The sequence below is a fragment of the Panthera pardus genome, unplaced genomic scaffold, assembly GCF_024362965.1.
Source record: "Panthera pardus isolate Hobbes unplaced genomic scaffold, ASM2436296v1 HiC_scaffold_17, whole genome shotgun sequence".
Classification (NCBI taxonomy): Eukaryota; Metazoa; Chordata; class Mammalia; order Carnivora; family Felidae; genus Panthera; species Panthera pardus.
In genome coordinates this window covers 79,670,427-79,693,421 of record NW_026526732.1, presented here as the reverse complement: position 1 = coordinate 79,693,421, position 22,995 = coordinate 79,670,427, and the positions used below count along the sequence as shown (strand labels likewise).

Sequence of the window (22,995 nt, the reverse complement as noted above, 5' to 3'; positions counted from 1 at the left end):
TGAAAACACCACTAGTATATCAGATACTAAGTGCTGTGGTGAAAAATGAAGCCTTGAAGGGAAGTAGGGAGTTGGAGAGGGGGTGTGTGTGTACGGAGTGCCACTGGTAAAAATGTAAAATCTGGTCGTCAGGGAAGGCCTCACTAAGGAATTGAACTTTGAGCCGGAAATGGAGATCTGTGGTCTAGCCCAGGGTTGGCACACTTTGTAAAGGACGGACTTTTTCTTTAGGCTTTGGGAACCATGAGGCCTCTGTTGCAGCACTCAACCCTGCCATTGTCAGGGCCAAAGCAGCCACAGTTAGTATGGAAATGAGTGGGTGTGGCCATCTTCCGATACAGCTTTATCTATGGACGCTGAAATTTGCATTTAATGTGTTTTTTACATGTCATGTGATACTATTATTTTTATTTTCTTTTCAGCTACATTTAAAAGTATCCCATTTGGGGCCATGGTCCATACAAAACCTGTTGTGAGCTAGATTTAGCCCGTGGGCCATAGTTTGCCTTCCCATGATCTAGCCTATGAGATTTTGAAGCACTTGTTCCCTTTAGTTGCTTTGGATGATGTGTAATGGTGTGTGTGTGTGAATAACATAATAAAATCTAACTCTAATGCTTTTGTAGATATCTTCCTGTTTTGGGTCCAACGACTTCTTTTCTTTTTTCTTTTTTTTTTCCTGTGGTTGTTTTATGAAGAAAATAATGAAAATTCATGTTTATTCAGTGACAAATATTCATTTCACTTAAATTTATGTCTTACAGCATTTATTTCTAGGCTCTGCTAGGCAGTAATAGCTTTTATTTTCAATCCATCATACTGTAGTATTTCTGAAGACATTTTAAGTAGCAGTTAAGAATTTCTTCAGGTAGCATTGTGTTTGAGTGCAGGCTATAGAAAAACTTTGATCGAGTGGCTTAAGCAATTAAATGTTTATTTGTCTAATACAGAAAGGTTTAGAGTGGGCTGCGCAAGACTGGTGTGGCAGCTATAAAATATCAAGGACCCAAGCTCCTGTCTTTCTGCTTGACCATCCTTAGCATATGGCGTTTGTTTTCACATTTGCACAATGGTTTCTGCACCTCCAGGCACTACTTCTGCATTTCTGCAAGAGAGAGGACAAATTGGGCTTTGTGGTTTTATTCATCAAGTAGAGCCTTCCTGAGAACATCTGCCTTCTGTCTCATTCTGTGTCATGACCCCTGGCTGCAGAGGAGTCTGGGTAAAACAACTTTTTGTAGCAGAGCACATTGCTTTCCTAAACAATACCAGCCTTCTATTATTAAGAACGAAAGGGAGATTGGGGCACCTGGGTGGCTCAGTTGGTTAAGCGCCTACTTCTGCTCAGCTCACGATCTCACAGTTTGTGGGTTCGAGCCCCGCGTTGGGCTCTGTGCTGACAGCTCAGGGCCTGGAGCCTGCTTCAGATTCTGTGTCTCCCTCTTTCTTTGCCCCTCCCACACTCGTGCTCTGTCTCTGTCTCTCAAAAAAGAAATAAAAACGTTAAAAAAAAAAAAAAGAAAGGGAAATTGGCTACTGGGTAAAAACCTAGCATTATCTTCCATGGTTTCTAAGTGTGTTAAAAAAAAAAAAAAGAAAAAGAAAGAAACAACAACAAACACCCCCTGAGTTATAGGTACTTTGCACTCATAGCTAAATTGACATGGGTGAAGGCAGGTACTGTTGCCCCACAATTAACTTCTTTCCCATTTGCTCCTCAGATGGCTTTTGATATTGATTTAAGGTACATTTTGTTTCAGGATACTTGAAATGTGGGGAGGAAAAGCCCTTGGAGTCAAGGAAATGATGGTATATGTTATTGCTACTTGAACTCTGGGTTTATGCCAGCACATTGCAGCATCCCTGGCAGCTTCCTGTTGCCACATGGGAAGCCTATTACCTGGGGTCCCACCCAGCAGTCCCACCTCTTCACCCAAGTCCCTGCCACCTGAGGTGGCCTGTCCCCCTGCCACGGATGCCTGGGCTCCCACATTTCCAGGCCACGTTCACCTCCGCAGATCTCAAAATAGCTCGTGGTATCTGCTCATGACTCTTCTTCCTTCCTCATGCTAATGCCACAGATATCCACTTGAAAACTTCCTTCCCTGGGTTAAATTTTGTCCTTTGTTTATTTGAGTGATTTGCTGTAGTATTGGTTAGTTTTCTGTGGCCTTAGCTTTTTTAAACAAAAAAATGATTTTTCATCATCTGGCCTTTCTTAGAAGTGTGAATAAACATGAAGGCCCACGAGTAACAATGTGCTCTGAGTTGTGGGGCTTCCATGTCCTGTTGGAAAACCCAATTTATATAAAATACTACATCTCTATGGCTACATACTCCTGTTCCCTTCTATGTGAAGCTCTCTTTCTCTACATAATTTTCTTGTATTTAATCTTTTGAATACTAACATATTCACACTGTGCAAAAAAGTTTACAGTTTACACACGTAGAGAGCTAAGACTTTTGCTCCCATTTTTTCTCCGTCCCCCCCAGTCCCTACTTTCCTAGCTCCCAGACAACTATTTCTGTTGGTTTTTTATATAACCTTCCAGAGCTTATTTTAACGTAAGTACAAATGTGTTCTTTTATTTTCTCTATTTTTAAAAAATGTTCCTAGTCTATGCACAGTTCTGTTCCTTGTGTTTTCACTTACTAATCTGTCTTGGAGATCTTTTCATAGCAGTGTTAAGAGTATGTACAGAACTCCTCCTTTTTTCTTTTTAAGTTGCATAGTATTAAAGTGATCTCTTTGAAGCCCAAACCTGGAGGTGCCTCCCCTGCTTTCCTCTTTTAAAACAGAGATATAATTATTTACATTTTACTCCATATGCTGCTGTCAATTCTCACCTTTGTTAGTAACTGTCCTTTGCTTCTTGAGCAGTGTTAGTGTGTAATGATGCTTTTTTTTTTTTTTTTTTTTTTTTTTTTTTTTTTTTTTTTACTTTAGAGACAGAGAAAGTGCAGGAGCCCATGTATGAGTCAGGGAGGGGCAGAAAGAGAGAGAGAGAGAGAGACAGAGAGAGACAGAGAGAATCCTAAGGAGGCTCCATGTACAGTGCAGAGCCCGACATGGGGCTCAATCCCGTGACCCTGCGATCCTGCCCTGAGCTGAAATCAAGAGCATGACGACGCTCCACTGGCTGAGCCCCACAGGAGCCCCTTGAATTTTTTTTAACGTTTATTTTTGAGACAGAGAGAGACAGAGCATGAACGGGGGAGGGGCAGAGAGAGAGGGAGACACAGAACTGGAAGCAGGCTCCAGGCTCTGAGCCATCAGCCCAGAGCCTGATGCGGGGCTCGTACTCACGGTCCGTGAGATTGTGACCTGAGCTGAAGTCGGACGCTCAACCGACTGAGCCACCCAGGCGCCCCTTGAATTTTTTTTTTTTAACAGCAACCAATTTGTTTTCCGCCACCTCAATTTTTTGGAGATATAATTGACATATAATACTCTATAAGTATAAGGTATATAACATAATGATTCGATATTTGTATATATTGTGAAATGATTACCACAGTTAGTTTAATTAACACATCTGTCACCTCCCATTGTTTGGATTTTAATATTCTGTGATACATCTTTCAGAAATTGGCTGTAAGGAGGGAGGGGTGTTGAGACATGGACACTTTCATACATTGCTAATGGGAACATATTGACAAGGACTTGTTGAAAAGCAGGTTAGCATGGGTCCACCAGGAGCCTGAAAAATGTCTCTGCCCTTTGATCTGAGTTTCATTCATAGGGTTTTGTCCTAAAATAGTATTGGGAGATAGTGTCAAATATTTTTAAGTAAAGATGTTCACTACATGATATTTCTGGTGCTGAAAGTTACAAATATGCTAAATACCAATAATTGAATAGTAGTTGACTGAAAACATCTACATGATAGGTTGCTAGGCAGATATAAAAATTCATGCTTTTGAAAAAAAACAATGTTTATTTTGACAGAGTGTGTGTGTGTATGTGAGCTGGGGAGGGGTAGAAAGAGGGAGAGAGAGTGTGTTCAGGGGCTCAATCCCAGGAACCGTGAGATCATGACATGAGCTGAAATCAAGAGTTGGAGGCTTAACTGACTGAGCCACCTAAGTGCCCTTGAAAAATTTGTAATGACAGGACGTACACAGGGTACATTCTTGAATGAAAGGGGCAAGACCCAGCTCTTTTTATCGAGTGTGATCCTATGAAAGGAATGACCAGTGAGCAGTAGGGGATTATAGTTAAGCAATAAATGCTGTGTGTGTGTGTGTGTGTGTGTGTGTGTGTGTGTGTGTGTGCGTGTAGGGCTCGGAGGCTGGGATGTAGAGAAACTGTGTGTCTTTGATATAGCCTAGTATTAAGAGTATGTGAGTTTTAGGGTATTCATCTTTTGAGGTAGACGTGGAGGTGGGGTGGATATTATGTGTACATACATCATATGGAAAACTAAGGTTTGACTGTGTTGGGTTCACTTTTGATCACTCATGAACATTTGAAATATGTTGGATATGTAAAGCTCTACCTACGGACATTAAATCCAAACCCTTTCCTCTAATTAATTTTTGACCCTTTCCTCTAATTAAATGTTGACAGTTTGCTTGTTTTACAATTTCTAGACTTTTAAAAATGCAAATACATTTGCTCTTATAATCAAAGGAGGTGGATCATGAAGGACATTGTGCTATGCTAAGAAATGTATGTATTCTTCCAAGGGCAATGGGGACTCATTAAAGAAGATCTTAAATAGGAGAATGACATGATTATCTTGACAAGAATATGTACTAAGACCTCCATCAAAATAGGTGACCAGTTTTGACCTCAGCATCAACCTTGTTTATCTGCCTTGTAGGGTTGTAAGGGGAAACTAAGTAGTATGGATAATACTTTTTTTGCAAGCCAAAGTTTCAAAATAACATAACTACATTTCTGAAAATTGTGTATCAGGGGGAAAAAGTTAACTTTTTCAGAAATGAGAAATAGCTTCGTTCAAGAAACAAGATAATGTATCCATTTTGATTTATAACCATACACTAGGTCTCTTGTTTTCTCATATCATCGAGGGTAAAGATACTCTATTTTGCTAGCTTTGTATTTCTGTCCATGCTAACTGTACAATCTTGTTACTCATTCATAGACTTCAACCCAGTGATCAGAATGTCTTTGCTCATGACCTACAACAAATTTCCATCTCAGAAGCACATGTCATTGAGGCTTTTGAGAGGAAGTTGGAGGAAATTGGTGGAGGCAATCAGTATGTGAAAGTTTGTTCTTCAAGCATTTTATTTTCTAGATGAGAGGTCTTTTTGGCGGCTTGCCCTCTCAAAATGATTCTTTTCTTTGGCCCTTATAAAATTTACTTCACCACTTAGGTTGTGTTAAGTCTGTGTACATTTCCTAGAATCATTTAGAAAAAGCAGGTGTGTGGTCTCCTGTTTTACATGCTGTGTTTAAGATACTGAATATTGTTGCCCCATCTGAATTATTTAATATGTACCCTGAAATAAAACCGATAAGATTTTGAAAACCTACAGATGTGTTTGCAGCTCTTCAGGAGCACACCTGACCCCTAGTGACTGAAGAAGGAAACATGAAGGTGAGAGGAACAAAGAGAGTTAAGGAATACAGAGTTCAAAGTCAGCCGATGCTTGTTGTTTACTCTCACCTTAGAAGTGGAGAACATTTTTCTCTTTTGAATTGATGAAAGGATGCTTTCATGACAGTGGCTACCGCTGTGGAATACCTGAAAGAGACTGCTGAGGGGAATAGAAATGTTGCTGCTCCCGGGAATCAGTGAAGTGTCGACATCTCATATGGGCTCTCCCTGGTTTTCAAATGGTTTCTGCAGAGGGAGTTTTCATGACTGTAAATGTCAGCTTCTGTAACTGGGAGGGGCAGTGGTTATGTCCCTCTGAGAACGAAGTCCCTCACCTCATGCATAATCTGATCCTTCCAGGTGATCAGGGCTGTGCCCCAGTGTTCTGGGGAGTCTAGGTGAAGAAATCATCATGTCAGGACTTGTCTAGACTTCTGCTGGATACCCAGTGAGTGGACGGTGCCTGGTGCCTGTGAAAATTGCCTCTTGGTTTTGCATTGGTGACCTCTGACCATGAGAAATCAAGTCTAGTTCAATTTGGAAATATCTGCATATTGTTTCAGATAAGCATTTCTCATTTGTCTGTCTTCTCTCTTTAGATAAAGAAGAAACAGCAGGATGTGGTTAGATTTCTGGAAGCCAACAAGATAGAGTTTGAGGAGGTGGATATCACAATGTCAGAAGAACAAAGACAATGGATGTACAAAAACATCCCCCCAGAAAAGAAGCCTGCTCAGGGCAATCCTCTGCCACCTCAGATATTTAATGGTGACCGATACTGTGGAGTAAGTAGCTGGATTGTTACCACACTATTTCTTTGCTTGACTGAAAACACAGTTAACCAGAGTGAAGTTGGGTTTTCTCAGTGAGGACTGTGCTTTCTTCACCCTGGGCCATTCAGGCCCACAGTCTAATAGAAGGGTATATGAGTCCAAGGTTGCAGACTGTGTGTGAATGTGAATACATACATGTTTTAGTGTTCCTGTCTGTTTGGGGAAAGTGGTAAAGTGGTGAGAAGGGAAGGGGTGTGTGTGTGTGTGTGTGTGTGTGTGTGCGTGTTTATTGTGCTCTAAATTTTAAAGCATGTAGATTTTTTAGGTTTATTTTTGAAAGAGAGAGACAGAGTGGCAGGGAAGGGGCAAAGAGAGAGGGAGAGAGAGGATCCCAAGCAGGCTTTGCACTGTCAATGCAGAGCCATATGCAGGGCTCGAACTCATGAACCGTGAGATCATGACTTGAGCCAAAATCAAGAGTCGCACGCTTAACTGACTGAGCCACCCAGGCGCCCCTTGAAGCATATTACTTGATTAATACATCTTGGGAGCAGAGTAGACGGGGTAATTATCCTTGAATCTTTATCCCTCTATGGTATAAAAAACTGTTAATAGCTGATTATAAACCAGAGTTTCTTTTTTTTTTATGATAATGAGCCAGATGGATCATTATGAACATCAAAAATACATTATTAGGTGCCTTTTTCCTGTATGTAGCATATGAGAAGATGAAGTCACTTTTGTCTGATTATCTCTTTTCCTTCTCACTGGGTTAAGAAAAAAAAATGAGAAATTTCTTTCTAATGAGTAGTTAAGGTTTGATTTTTGTTATACTCTCAGTATATACGTAAGTATTTACTTTGGGACCTGTACTCCAGTTCTTTAAGGATGGCCTGGAGAAGGGGAAGGGCTAACAGTGCTGAGGTGCTTACGGTGAAATAAATAGCTGGGTTGTATAAGAGTGGAGAAAAGGGACAATAGTGCTTATCATACCTTGAGATGAAACCATTCCCATGGACATAAGAGAGGAGATAAAGATTGTGCACAGAGTTCCTACATTCATGTCAGAGGAGAATCCCAAACATGGCACTAGACTTAGATTTGAGTTCTAGTGCTTTATGTTGGCTTTGACACCTTTGAAAAGTCATTTTTCTCTTAAAGAATCTATTTTCTCATCTTTTTTTTTTTTTTTTGAAATTTTAATTTGAGAGAGAGAGATTGAGTAGGTGAGGGAGCAGAGAAAGAGGGAGAGAGAGAATCCATGCTGTCAGCGCAGAGGCTGACGTGGGGCTCGATCCCACGAACCGTAAGATCATGACCTGAGCCAAAATTAAGAGTTGGATGCTCAACTGACTGAGCCACCCAGGAATCCCTCAGTTTTCTCATCTTGAAGCAAAGGATGATAATATCTCTTTTACTTCACATGATATTTGTGGCTATAAAATACTTTTTAAGTACATTATATAAGAATAAAGATTACTTTTTATGGAATTTTTTAGTATTGTGATCTCATATTTTATTAGGGGAAGTATGTGGTAACTGAGGGTGTATCCCATTCATGATTACAAGGCCTAGAAAATGTACTCTTGTACCTGCAAACCAAAATGAGGCATAGTTGAGAATGTGTGTGAACTGTACAGTTCAAAACAATGCAAAACTGTGAGTCAAATAGGGCTAGAAGGCTTAAAACAAAAATCTCACAGCTTTATTTTCCTCAGCCTTCGCAGGTGTGAGAATTCCTTTATTGTGGTCTTGTAGGTGAGTGGTAATTTGGCTCATTACAGAATTTTAGGTTGGAAAGAATTTTGGTGGTTTTGCATCATTATCATCTGGTTTCTAGTGCTGCAGTTGAGAAGTCTGGTGACATTTTTCTTGATCATTTGTATGTTTTTGCCAGTTTCTTCTATGCAGATTTTTAATCTCTTATCATATGTGTATCCTGTCATATGTTCTGAGGTGCTTACGGTGAAATAAATAGCTGTTTTATTATCTATTTTTCATTCACAGCGCTGAGTGCTCAGTAGGTCCTTCTCCAAGAACTACATGATTATTAAATGTTTTTGTAGCATTTTTTTGAAAAAATTTCCCCTGCTTTTTCTTGTTCTCGTTATCTGGAATACACACTAATTTAAATAGTGGACTTCTTACAGCGAATTTCTAATATATATATATATTTTATTGTCCTCTTTGTTTCTACTTCTGGGAGATTTCTTTAGCTTACCTCTGAATTTTTTCATTGAATTTTTATGTCATCTTTTTTTTTTTCCCTTCCTTACATTCTGGTTTTCTCTTTTTAATAATGCGCCTTTATGAGATGAATACCAGATCTTAGCTCAGTGAGATATTAAATATGATTTCTTTGCGGTCTTTTCTTACCAGTACTGTCCCTGTCCTACTAATTCCCTTGTTTTCACTTTATTTTGGTCTTTTCTCTCAAGTGTGGTAGGCTTTCCTCAGATCTCTGGTGATCTTGGTCTTTTGTTTATTTAAGAGGTGAGGCACTAGAAAGCTAGTTAGAAGCTGCAGGTGTCCTTATGTACCCATGTGGGCTTGTTTCTCCCTTCCCCCACTTCCCTGTAGGGATGACTGGGTAGCCTGTTAGCATTCTCATTGCAGATACTGATAATAAAATCTGTGGGTCTTTTCTCAGATGATAGATTAGCTTTTCCAGAGAATGACCCTTCAGTCTCTTGCTTTGGGGATATCAGCCTGGCTACTGGAGTTCTGGACCTGTAGGTGAGACACTGGAGGCTCTCCCTCTCTGCCATGCACAGTTTCTCTTCATATCCCTGTTGAAACCCCACTGTCTTCCATTCTGGCGTTTCTAAGTTTGTTGCTTCCAGAAGCCATGTTTATTAAGGGTGGACCTTCTAGCTCCTTTGGGGGAGAGTGAGGCACCCTGGAATCTAACTGCTGCTTATGTAGACTTTCAAACCATCTCCCTGTTTTCTTGTCTTTGCCCACTCACCCCACCCTCACAGTAGCTGATGCCTCCAGCTCCTGATGTCTTTGGGGCCCTGCAGCTTGTGTCTTGTTGATGCTGCTTTGCAAACACTGAGGTTTGACCCATCTTCTGCTCTCTGATGCCCCTCACTGTCTCTTTCCCCACTTCCTGCGTATGTTGTGGTTCAGAGCTGTAAGATGTCTCCTGTTTTATTTTTTAAAAATTGTGTTTCTGGTTTTTAAAAAAAACTCTTGTTGATTTTTCAAGATAAAGGAAGAGACATCTTTGCTCTATCATTGTGAAAGTAGAAGTCTTGAGAGCCCTTTGGATAGAGGAATGAATGAATGAATAAAAGACTGTAGTGTGAGGTAAAGTTAATTGCTTATCCTTGCCTTCACTTCTCTACGACTTTCTAAATCTCTGTGTATCTTTGCTCTACAGAGTCTATGGAAATTTTTTCAGATAGACTGTCTGGGAGCCGACTAGAGGCTTACACATTGATTAAACTGTGCTGGATAAATGGCATCTTCTCTGCTTGAGCACTGTTAGTCCTATGGTGACAGTGACAGCAATGCCAGTCCACGCTCTGTCTTTATAGTCTCTTCTAGCAGGAGTTTTGAAGACAGTGTCTGCTCTTATCACGGTCAAGTAAATTCGACTTTGACAAAAGCAAAAGCATTAGAGAGCAACTAACCATGGTCACATTCATCCTACCCGCCCCTGTGCACCTTGCTTTACCCAGTGATAGTTTATGAGTGGTCTGATCTGGTTGGATAACTCGTGGAAACCTGCCGCATTGCAAGTGACAGGATCCAATGAGCATGAAGATTCTCCTATTTCCTGGAATTGGCTGGAAACTTACTACTTTGTAGTATTTTAAACTGGGTGAGCTAGGCATGTGAGACATAAACATTTGCTAAGCTACTTGGTAATCGGTGTAGGTAATTTCCTTTTCTCTGCCCTTTAGTATTTGAATATCCGTCTGTTGTAAGAATTCCCCACTGAATGGAAGCTCGTGGGCATGCCCAGTCAGTTCTTCCCACCCCAGAATTTGAGCATTGAGGGTATAATGTAGAAACACAGGATCAGTTGGACAGGAGTCTTGGGGTCAGGAATAGCCATGGCTGGTGTGCTAATGGGGCCGACCCTGGGGTGTGGCCTGGGTGTGTTCTTGGCTACCCAGACATTGAAATTCTTCTTATAAACTGGTTCTCCAGCTTTAATGTGGGTTTAGAACTTCCCACTGTACTGCCATAAATTCTTTTCCTGTTAAGTTGCTAATGTCCATTTCGGTTGTTTGTGGTCAGGAATCCAAATTGCACAGACTGGTTGTTCTTGCTATTTTCTGGGAGTAGCTGTACCATGAGCAAGAGTCTTCTCTGGAAATGGGTAACCTAAAGGTAAACATCCTAGCACCTAGACTTTTCTGATGGGCTTTAGTGTCTGATTTGGATTTTGGAAAGCTCAGGTCCTCATGTCTAGGGTTTAAACTTTGTTCTCTCTCTGTGGAACTTGCCTGTGTGGAGTGCACCAGAAATGAAATACACACATCTGCACGGAAGGAAAATGTTTACTACCCGTTCATTTCTTTTCTTCCTTCCTATTCAGAAAAAAAAAAAAAAAAAAAGTTTTGGATTTTTAAAATATATTTTTATTTTTTATTAATAACATTTATTGTGGAAAAACATATATTGTAATACTTAGTGTCTTACTTTTAAGTGTACAGTTTAGTAGTGTTAAATATTTTCATTGTTGTAAAACAGATATCCAGAACTTTTTCATCTTGCAGAACTGAAACTCTATACCTATTAAATAACTCCTGTTTGTCCCCTCCCCCCCAGACCTTGATAACAATCATTCTGCTTTCTATCTGTGAATTTGACTACATTAGATACCTCACAGAAGTGAAATCATACAAGGGTGCCAGGATGGCTCAGTAGGTTAAGCATCCGACTTTGGCTCAGGTCATGATCTCGAGATTCATGACCTCAAGCCCCGCGTTGGGCTCTGTGCTGACAGCTCAGAGACTGGAGCCTGCTTTGGATTCTGTGTCTCCCTCTCTCTCTGACCATCCTCCACTCATGCTTTGTCTCTTTCTCAAAAATAAACATTAAAAAAATTTTTTTTTATAATAAAAAAGAAATGAAATCATGCAATGTTTGTCCTTTTGTGACTAGTCACTTCACTTAGCATAATGTTTTCAAGGTTCATCCATGTTGTATGTCTTAGTCCATTAAGGCTGCTATAACAAAAATTGGGTTATATATACAGATTGGGTATCTTGCAAATAAGAAATGTATTTCTCATGGTTCTGGAAGCTGCAAGTCTAAGATCAGGGTGACAGAAGGGTTGGGTTCTGGCAAAGACACTCTTCTGGATTGTAGACTGCCAACTTCCTGCCAACTTCCTTCCATGGTGAAAGGGGACAAGGGAGCTCTTTTATAGGGCATTACTCCTATCCTTGAAGGCTCCAGCCTCATGACCTGATCACCTCCTAAAGGCCTTTGGGCATGAAGATTTCAACATGTGAATTTTGGGGGAAGATACAAACATTTCTCCTATAGCATTGAAGCATGTGAGAAGATTTCAATTCTTTTTAAGTCTTTCATTGTGTGTATATTCCATATTTTTTTGTCCATTCATTTGTTGATGAATTGGGTTGCTTCTGTCTCCTGGCTATTGTGAGTAGTACTGCTTTGAACATAGGTTTGGAAATAACTCCTTGACATTCTGCTTTCAGGTGTGTGTGTGTGTGTGTGTGTGTATATATATATATATGTGTGTGTGTATATATATATATATATGTGTGTGTGTGTGTGTATATATATATATATATATATATATATATAATACAACAATCCCAATGTATATGTGTGTAGATATACACAATCTATATCCCAATATACATGTGTGTACACATACACAATATATACGTGTATATATATGCATCATATGGTAGTTCTACTTTTAATTTTTTGAAGAACCATCATACTGTTTTCCCTAGTGGTTGTGCCATTTTACAGTCCCGTCAGCAGTGCACAAGGATTCTGACTTCTCTATATCCCCACCAATACTTGTTATTTTGTTTGTTTCGTCATGTTTTGAGAGTACCCATCTTAATAGGTGTGAGGTGATACCTCATTGTGATTTTGGTTTGCATTTCTCTGATGATTAGTGATGTTGAGCATTTCATACACTTATTGCCCACTTGTATATCATTTTTGAAGAAATATCTATTCAAGTTCTTTGCCCATTTTTTAATCAGGCTATTTGATTTTTTGTTGTTGAGGGATTTTTTTTTTTTAAATGTTTATTTATTTTGAGAGAGCATGTGAAAATGCATATGCACTCACAGTGGAGGGGCAGAGAGAGGAGACAGAATACCAAGCAGTCTCCGTGTTACAGCACGAAATGTGACATCCTGACCTGCGCCGAAATCCAGAGTGCTTAACTGATTGAGCCACCCAGGAACCCCAATGGAAGAATATTTTTATAGAAAAATAACCATTTTGATCATTTTCCATGGGGCAACTTATAAGATTGTTTATATTTTAAAACTATTGAATTACTCTTTTGGTACTTTTAGATGATACTTGTAAGATGTTAAATTTGTACCTAAGCATTGGGTCTACTGCTAATCAAATAACGTTTACATTAAAGCTGTTGACTAGTTTGGTTAAGTAATGATTTGCGGGCCAACTCTGACTGCCTTTCCTCATATTACCTTGATTAATTGGAGCCTGAAAGTAGACTAGAGATGGGTTAGATTACTCTTAAAGAGTTTCAGAAAGGCTAAATGACCAGCAGTGGTTCCTTGTGGCATCTTTTTCTTTCCCGTGAAAGGAGACAAGGAGATGTGTTAGTGGCTTCTTACCATTGGTGGAAGCTTAAAAGAACCACAGAGCACCTAAATGTATGTAGTTGTATTGTTTCCAAATGCAATGTTATGTAAGACTTCTGAGAAGATTGTCTTGGGATAATATATTTTAAGTGTGTTTGGACATCTTTTTGAAGCATGCATAACCAAGTCCCTTAATTGTCAGTTTTCAAATCCCGGATTCATACATATGATTATATATTTTTAAATAATATATTTGAATTTGAATATATTGAATTTGAACACACACGTATATGTCTATATCTGAATATATTGAATTTGAACACATGCACACACACACACACACACACACACACACACATCTCCACACATAAATATAAGAAATGACTTTCAGCAAAAGTCTCCTAAGAAGTTTGTTGGAAAGAGATATTTAAAGAGATTTTCATATTGAGTTGGTTATCCAACATTATTGTTGTTTTTTCTTTTTTTCTTAGCACTAAAATAAGTATAGAAATAGAGAAATTGGGAAAATGAGAATAAGGAAGGGGGGACAATGAATACTGCCTTTTGAATACAACTGCAAACATTTGGTCAATGCAACTTCTCTTTTCTTACAAATTGATTAAAATTTTAAAAATCCTATTTTTGATCATACTATATATACCATTTTGTGCCCGGCTTTGTTCTCTAAAAAAAATAGTTTCCCTGTCTTTGTAAGCATATATTTAGAGGTTACATATTATTCTCTGTGTTGGATAATTATAATTAACTTAATCATTCCCTCACTGTGGACTATTTAGTTGTTTCCAGTCACTTGAAATAATTGTTTGCAACTGGCAAGCTGTTCTGAAGAATGTTATTTTATAAAGTACATTCTCATTTAAGCTATTCTACTCTTTTTCCTTTCCTTATAGTCACTTTTCTCTCTTCCCTTAGAGTCATCAGTCAAACAGCAAAAATATTTGGGGGTATACTATTATCAAGATGTGAAGGGTTATTGTTGAACCCAGAAGCTGGGTTCAAAGTAAAGAAAAAGTCACTTGGTGAAATGAAAACTAGTAAAAGTCAAAACGAGATGATTATTGTATGTATTGATAGTAAAACCAAAGTTAAGTTTCTTAGGGGTGCCCAAGGTTCTAGAATAAAGATTGCCTATCTGCCCAGAGCAGCATTTGGCTTGGAGATTTTGAGTACTTTGCCAAAGCATATTTTTTAAAGAATGTTTATTTATTTTGAGAGAGAGAGAGAGAGTGTGTGTGTGAGCGAGCATGAGCAGGGGAGGTGCAGAGAGAGAGAGGGAGAGAGAGAATCCCAAGCAGGCTCTACACTGTCAGTGGCTCGAACTCACAAACTATGAGATTGACCTGAGCGGAAATCAAGAGTCAGATGTTTAACCTACTGAGCCACCCGGGCACTTCCCAAAAGCATACTTTTTAATAGCAGAAGAAACACTGATATATTATGGGGCAGGATGCTGGGTTTCCATGAATTTTAAGATGGAACAAGACTTCAAAGAATTTCGCTTTCATAGAAGCTGCCTCAAAATATATTCTCCAATATTCTAGATCAGGGATTGGCCCCCTGGTAAATACGTTAGGCTTTTCAGGCCACCAGTTCTATGCCGCATCTTCTTTTTTGGTTTGGTTGTCTTTGTTTTATTTTCTAACCATTTAAAAATGTCAAACCACACTCAGCACAGAAGCCTCTCCATAGTTTACCCGTGTTCTAGATGGTCCCTTCATACTTCCTCCACCTCCTGGGGTTCTTTAGTGGTCACATTTGAGAAACACAGGATGATTAGCTATTTTCCAAGTCTCCTCTGTGAAAATCAAGTATATTATCTGGCAGGATGGATATATGGAGTGGAACATAGTGAGAATTTTAGCCTATGTGGAAGCCTGACTGGCAGTGACTTGTGTTACTAGAACTCTGCTTGGAGTTAATAAGGAAAAGAAAAAAAATAAAAGAAAAAAAGCTAAAGTTTAAAATTTTTATTGTTATTCACAGGAGATTGTGCTCTGTTTCTAAAATATGGATGTTTTGGGGTGCTTGGGTGGCTCAGTCAGTTAAACGTCCAGCTTTGGCTCAGCTCATGATCTTGCAGTTTGTGAGTTCAAGCCCCCATTGGGCTGTCTGCTGTTAGCACAGAGCCCACTTCAGATCCTCTGTCTCTCTCTCTCTCTCTGTCTCTTCCCCACACTCTCTCTGTCTCTCTCTTTCTCTCTCAAAAATAAACATTTAAAATGTGAATGTTATTTATGTAGGCTTAATGACTACATCATCTACATGATATTTAAGGGAAGGCCCTGAAAGTTACCCCAAACTCACTTTTCTTTGCCTCAATACCCACTTGGTTACTAAATCCTGTGACTTTTATTTCCTATCTAATTCTGCCCTATTTCTCTCTCAGAACTCAATTCAAATGGGCCTTCTTATTGAGCTTTCTCTTTTTTTTTTATTTTATTTTTTATTTTTTATTTTTTATTTTTTATTTTTTAATATATGAAATTTACTGTCAAATTGGTTTCCATACAACACCCAGTGCTCATCCCAAAAGGTGCCCTCCTCAATACCCATCACCCACCCTGCCCTCCCTCCCACCCCCCATCAACCCTCAGTTTGTTCTCAGTTTTTAACAGTTTATTGAGCTTTCTCTAATTAACTAGGGCTCTGGTTATCACTGCTCCTCCCCCAGGTCCAGCAAACCTGTGCCTCATTCCTATTATGACCTTTATGTCATAAATTTTTTTTATGTCTTTCCCCTCAGCCAGTCTCCAAGCTTCCTTGTGCTCACCTCAGCAGGCATGTGTATTTTAGTATCTGCATAGTGTTAGGAACCCAGAACATACTTACCAGAATTAGTCATGTGAATGGGTGAATGGCTGCACAGATGTTTTCAGCGGAGCAGGTAGCTAACCTGTTCTGTTCAGCCCCGCCTTGTCAGTTCTGAGCATTTGCATTCCCATTTTATTAATAAAAGTCAAAGGCAAATGTCTCAAAGGGAAGCTTATTGAACCTTCTTCTAAATTTTACAATGAAATCTATTTGGAAAATCACCTCAATTAGAAACTCACCTATCTCACAGGTAGAATTTTCTTAGGAACTTAATCTGAGAGGTGCCTGGGTGGCTCAGTCAGTTAAGTGTAAGGTCATGATCTCACAGTTCGTGAGTTTGAGCCCCATGTGGGGCTCTGTGCTGTCAGTGCAGAGCCTGCTTCTGATCCTCTGTTCCCCTCTTTCTCTGCCCCTCCCCTACTATTTCTCTCTCTCTCTCTCTCTGTCTCTCTCTCTCTGTCTCTCTCAAAAATAAACAGTAAAAAAAAAAAAAAAGAAACTTAATCTGAATTTGAAGATCTCTATTCAAAGCCTTCTTTCTAAAAGATAACTTATCTAATCAAGGAGAATCTTCAAATGTTTTACTGTAAATAATCTTATATGACATCCTCACAGATACTAGGAAAGGAAGAAGGTTGGGTGGTGGGGAAAGGGGTGATATAAATTCCTCTTTATCACTTGCTGATCAGCTGTATGCCCAGAAGCATAACAATTTAATTAGATATTCTTTGCGGTTTTATCTCTTTTATATAGCTGTAGTTTTTATTCTTCTGTCTATAAATGTTTAATCTCCCATTTTCACCTCACTGAGATGTTTGCCGCAGTATTCTACAGTGATGAATCCCTGGGACACGTCTTTCATGAAAACGATGGCTTGTGCTGTGAATATTGAAGACCTTCATCCAGACAGGTTGAGGCTGCCCCAGTTGCATGTTTAATAGGAGATCTTAAATAGTGTCCACATGGGCGGTTTTCTCTCTGTTAAAATGTTTCTCTTTCGGAGTGTATGCAGTTAGACTTAATGAAAAGAAAACAAAACTATTAAGACACCAAGGGCATGTTAATACTCTCAGTGTTACAACAGTAAAGAGGGTCAAAAGTGCAAAGACACTTTTCCTCTGCCCTTTCTTTATGTGCGCCCTCCCCTGATTCCCATGAGATACAGCCTCTCTTGTGAGGTTCTTCTTTGTAGTTCTCTGAGTTACCACCACTCTGTGTGAATACACATTGTACCTATATTCCTTGATGTAAAAATTAGACTGCATTTGTTTCCTTGAAAGATGAAGAGAAATTTGCATTCTTACAGCTTCTTCATTTTTCCCCCATGCAAAGATTATAGCAGCCACATTCTCCTCTGTGACCGTAATAACTATTATAAAATATATAAACATACTTAATATTTATTTTGTTTTAAAGATATTAGTATCTCTATTGAGCTGTTTAGTTGTGTGAGCATAGAGGAGGGTATGTATCTACTTTACCAAATCCCTGTGGCTTAAAGGAGAATGACATAAATGTCAATAGCCAAGAGATTCTCTTCATTAATTTTAGCCTTTTCACTTAACTCCTCTGGGTATTTTTTTAAATGTTATTGCTGGTTCCTTTTCCTATGTTTAGTACAAAGTTTTTTTCCCATCCAGTTTCAGTTGGTGCCTGGGTAGATGTTTCCTCTTGCCCTGCTATCTTGTACTAGTATGGTCAGAAATGTTAAACATCGGGGGCACCTGGTGGCTCAGTCGGTTGGGCGTCTGACTTCTGCTCAGGCCGTGATCTCTCAGTTCGTGGGTTTGAGCCCCTTGTCAGGCTCTGTGCTGACAGCTCAAAGCCTGGAGCCTGCTTTGGATTCTGTGTCTCCCTCTTTTTCTGTACCTTCCCTGCTTGCACTCTGTCTCTCTCAAAAATAAAGAAATGTTAAAAAAAAATTAAAAAGGAAATAAAAGAAATGTTAAACATGAATTAGAAATTTAAAATCCTTGGGGCGCCTGGGTGGCTCAGTCAGTTGAGTGTCTGACTTCGGCTCAGGTCATGATCTCACAGCTCGTGAGTTCAAGCCCCGTGTTGGGCTCTGTGCTGACAGCTCAGAGCCTGGAGCCTGCTTCTGCGTCTCCCTGTCTCTCTGCCCCTAACCCACTCACATTCTGTCTCTGTCTCTCTCAAAAATAAATAAACATAAAAAAAAAAAAAGAAATTTAAAATCCTCTGCTTTGGGCTTACCCATATTTGGTGTTTGGCACAGAAATTGCTGAATGAAGCTGTTTCAGACAATACATCTTACATACTGTACCAGGATTGCAACTGTCAACTATTTTTTCCTTCTATGTCAAGATTTTATAAAATAGAACATAGCATTAATAGTCCTTACCCACTAAATCAAGATATTCTGCTCAGAGGCTCCCCTCAGGCTTGAAACAAATTTTAGGAAGAATGAGCCTCTGCCCATTTTTAGCAGCAGCAGCAGTAATTCTTGTAGTCTTAAAAAAAATTAAAAATTTCTTTTCTTCTTTTGGGTAAACCAGATTTGCTTTTGCTCATTTAGAACTGATTGCTGCCGTTTCCTTGTAGGCCTTGTATTGTTTTTATTCCCCACAGCCTCCTGTTTGGATATGCCCTTGGCATGTGGAAATAATATGAGTCTGTCACTTGTCATTGACTAAGCGTGGGAAGCAGTACAGCTTTACAGCGTGGCCGCTGTGGGTTTCCTCACTGTTCTCTTAGGGAACACTAAAAGGGCAAAGAACTTTAAGGTCTTTGTCTCAAATGCTTGTCTAGTCCATAATAGTCTAATCATGGTGTACGGGTAATGTACTTAAGTAAGCTCTGTGGAAGAATGAGACCATTGTGCATTTTACCTGTTGTAAATTTTATCATGAGCTCATAAATTCTCTTAACATTGGTTTTTCCTGGAATGCAAACAGAAGTATAGGTAACAGAAACTCCCCCCGCCTCCCACTTCTTAACAGCTGTTTAGCTTGCCGTATTTTTCTTAAAATTGCAGCATTTAGATAGATGGTCTGTTAGTACCAGTGCTCAGTTATGTTGATAACATACCTATATAGTCCAGAAATTTCTCTTTTCATAGGCAGTTAGCACTAAAAACAAAGTGAGTTTTTCATCTTTTGTCTTATGTGTGATAAAAATGTTCCAGCTTCTAAAACTGGGCGATTTTATCTTAAATATGCTTTGTATGTTTGTACCCTTTTCCAAAGATGATTTTAACTGATCTTTATATTTTATAGTTATAGAAGGTTGATTGTGTAATTTGCAGATGTGTATTTACAAACACTTCAGAGAAAGCATCTTTAACTATAAGGAATTCAGCAAGCCTATTTAGAAACTTTATATTGGGTTTTTAAAATACAATGCTTTTAACTTTGCAGTACAGAGTCTTAATATATTTTTAAAAATAGAAGCCTGATAAGTGAAATGGATTTGATAAGAAAGTGGATCTTTCTCTTATATTGGGGAATGCCTAAGGGCATAAGAACTTACAGCTTTAATAGGACATGATTTTAAAATTTCTAATACTATTTTACTCTTAAATTATTTCAGTCATACTGTTTAATGTATTGTCTCTGAAAGGAGGTATTAACAATTAAAAAATACTAGATTTTAAATTATCCATCACCTACTCTGCCTAAATATGACAAAAAATAATTTATTAAACCTTTTACACTTTGAGATTCATCAGACTTTTAAATATCAGAAAACAAATTTACATAATTTTTAAAAACCCATAATAGAGTAGAAATAGGGTTTACTCAAATTATGTTACTCATATGAGATTACCTAAAACATGTAACATCAGTCATTAATCAGCAAACACAACTCATTCATCTGCTTAACCTGGTGTGTGTCAGGCACTGTCCCAACATTCACTCTAAGAATTACTTCCTTTCGGGGAGCCTGGGTGGCTCAGTCGGTTAAGCATCCGTCTTCAGCTCAGGTCATGATCTCACAGTTTGTGGGTTCAAGCCCCGGGTTGGGCTCTATGCTTCAGATTCTGTGTCTCCTTCTCTCTCTGCTCCTCCCCTGCTCATGCTCTGGCTCTGTCTCTTAATAATAAATAAACATTAAAAAAGTTTTTTTTTAATAAAGAAAAATTACTTCCTTTCAATTATTCTGCTTTTATTTTTAAAAAAAAATTTTAAGTTTATTTATTTTTGAGAGAGAGACAGAGTGAGCAGGGGAGGGGCAGAGAGAGGGGCAGGGAGAGAGAGGGAATCCCAGGCAGGCTCCACACTGTCAGCATGGAGCCCAATGTGGGGCTTGAACTCACAAACCAAGAGATCATGACCTGAGCTGAGACAAATAGATGCTTAACTGACTGAGCTACCCAGGCACCCCTCAGTTTTTCTGCTTTTAAAGTTAATTACCAAATCTTATATTTGTGTCTTTGGAAGGAGTTAATTACCTTAATGACAATTTGTAAACTGTTGGGAGGATCCAATTCAATATTCAGGTAAGAAACCTGCTTGCCATAGTGATGTTAAAGGCAGAGAAAGGATGCACCAAACAGGATAATTTCTTGAACCCCAATCAGTGAAATGGTACTCAACTGTTCGAAAATACCATTGTTGCAAAGAATGTTTATAACATTTTTGGTTCATAGGATTTTGCAGAAGTTCTGCTAGACCTGTATTAATTGTGACATGGTTTTTCTTACAAAAAATTGTAAAATTTTCTGTAAAATTCTATGAAATCTGTAATATCCTAGAGCCACTAGAAACTCTCATAACCTCCAACTGCCCCGTTGGTGTCTTCTTTACTTGATTGTCTGTCTCATATAGTTTCTCAAACTTAACATTTTGAAACTCCACTTCAACCTTACTCTTACATCTGGTTTTTCTCTGGTCTTTCCCATCAAGTTACAAAACTCAGAGCTGCTCCAAGTCTTAATTCTCCCTAGCTCTGTCCCCCAATTCCAGAGTCGAGTATGATCAATTCTTCCTTCTTCTGCTCGCTTCAGCAGCACATAGACGAAAAATTCTTCCTCCAGAATATAGAATATGTCTCCAGTCTGTCTGCATTTCTCTCTCTCTCTCTTCACCATCATTGGTCTGGTTCAGGCTGCCACCATCTTACCTGGATTTACCACAGTACTCTTCTGACTTTTCCCCATTTTCCTTCTTGCTGGCCTGTCTGAGCCATTCTCCACACAGTTAAAATCGCTATTTTCTTAAATTTTTTTAAAATATTTATTTATTTTTGAGAGAGAGAGACAGGGTGAGAGCAGGGGAGGGGCAAAGAGAGAGGGAGACACAGAATCCAAAGCAGGCTCCAGGCTCTGAGCTGTCAGCACAGAGCCCAATGTGGGGCTCAAACTCATGAACTGTGAGATCATGACCTGAGCCAAAGTTGGATGCTTAACCGACTGAGCCACCCAGGCACCCCAAATTTCTAATTTCTTTTTCTTTCTTTCTTTCTTTCTTTCTTTCTTTCTTTCTTTCTTTCTTTCTTTCTTTCTTTCTTTCTAATGTTTATTTATTATTGAGAGACAGAGAGAGACAGAGCATGAGCATGGGAGGGGCAAAGACAGAGGGAGACACAGAATCTGAAGCAGGCTTCAGCCTCTGAGCTGTCAGCACAGACCCCAACGCAGGGCTTAAACTCACAAACCGTGAGATCATGACCTGAGCTGAAGTGAGACGCTCAACCGACTGAGCCACCCATGCGCCCCTAAATTCTCTATTTTCTTAAAGGAAACTAGATCATTCTGCTCCCTTACTTGGGACCCACACGTGATTTCCTTTTATACTTAAGATAAAATTCAAAATCTTTTTCTTGGTTTTACATAGTCTGACCTGTGCTTATTCCTGTCAGACCTGCCAGCTTTGCTCTTCATCAGTGCTGTTCCCTGTCCTGAATCCCCTGTTCCAGTGCTTTACTTGGTCACCTCTACGCATCCTTCAGATTTCAACTTAAAATGCCATTTTTGAAGTAGGCTTTTGCTGAGCCTCCCTCTTCAGATGGATTGCTCCTTCTTAGCATGTCAAGGAAGGCCTGTCTTTAGAGGTGAACTGTATTGGGCCAGATCCTAAATGGCAGAGGGAGCTACCACCTGAAGATCTTCAGAAGGAACATCGAGTGTAAGGCCCGAGGTTGAGATGATCATGAATGAAAATGAAGCTACCTTCAAAACCACACAAGACTCAACCTGCTAAAGCATTTGAACAAGAGAGCTTCTATACAGAGTGAAATAATTAAAAAAGATTGTTCACCACTGAGGCATCCTTTGCAAGAAGCAAATCTTTATTCTGTAAGTCATGGTCTCTCATTTAGATTGCTAGACAGATTTCAGGAGTACTTGTGATGCCATTGGCTTGGCTCAGCAGTGGATTCATTAGGGCTTAATGACTCTGGTATACAGGGTGCCCCATAGCTGGCTTCTTCTTGGCCAAGAAGCATCACAGAAGACAAAAAGCATCGATTTCAGTGTCAGGGAGAATTGGCCCCAAATCTCAGCTTTTTCACAGATTGCCTATCAAACTTGGGTACAATATTTCTTTGCTTTGAGCCAGCCTCCAACCTGGTGGTCTGTGGTGGGATTAAATGAAGTATTGATTGTAAGGCACCTGTTATACAGCAGATGGCTAAAAATGATTCTGATCATTGTCTGCTTGCAATATTTATCCTTAGGGTCGTTATCAAAGGGACTTTTACAGATTTTAAGACTGCTTTACACTAACTCAGAAACCATACAATAACACATATGCAAACTTTTGAAAAGAAACAATTGATGAACATATTGGTCAGAATTTCTTGATGGCTTCTCTTGTGAAAGTAGAAAGAGAAAAATGATTCCAGGTCTGAGGCAAAGATAAATGTTATAGAGAATCTGCTTTCCTTTAGTTTTTATTTGATCTTTTTATTCTCTCTGAAGACATAGTCTGAAAGAATGTGGCAGACTTCAAAAGCAGAATAGAAGCACTTGCATTGACACATGGAGACCTTTATGGCTTTGTGTTTACCCAGTGATTTTTTTTAAAGCCCTAGATAACAAAATATCAAGAATGGAATTGGGAGTCAGCCTTTCCT

The 22,995-nt window shown here is 39.1% G+C and overlaps 1 protein-coding gene across 1 annotated transcript in view; it reads left to right on the top strand.

The window, feature by feature from the left end:
* Window positions 1-22,995, top strand: part of SH3BGRL2 (SH3 domain binding glutamate rich protein like 2) — a 156,747-nt gene that overhangs the window by 127,380 nt on the left and 6,372 nt on the right. Inside the window, exon 4 of the mRNA XM_019442656.2 lies at window positions 6,170-6,355. Coding sequence (XP_019298201.2) covers window positions 6,170-6,355 — 186 coding nt within the window. The remainder of the gene's footprint in view (window positions 1-6,169; window positions 6,356-22,995) is intronic.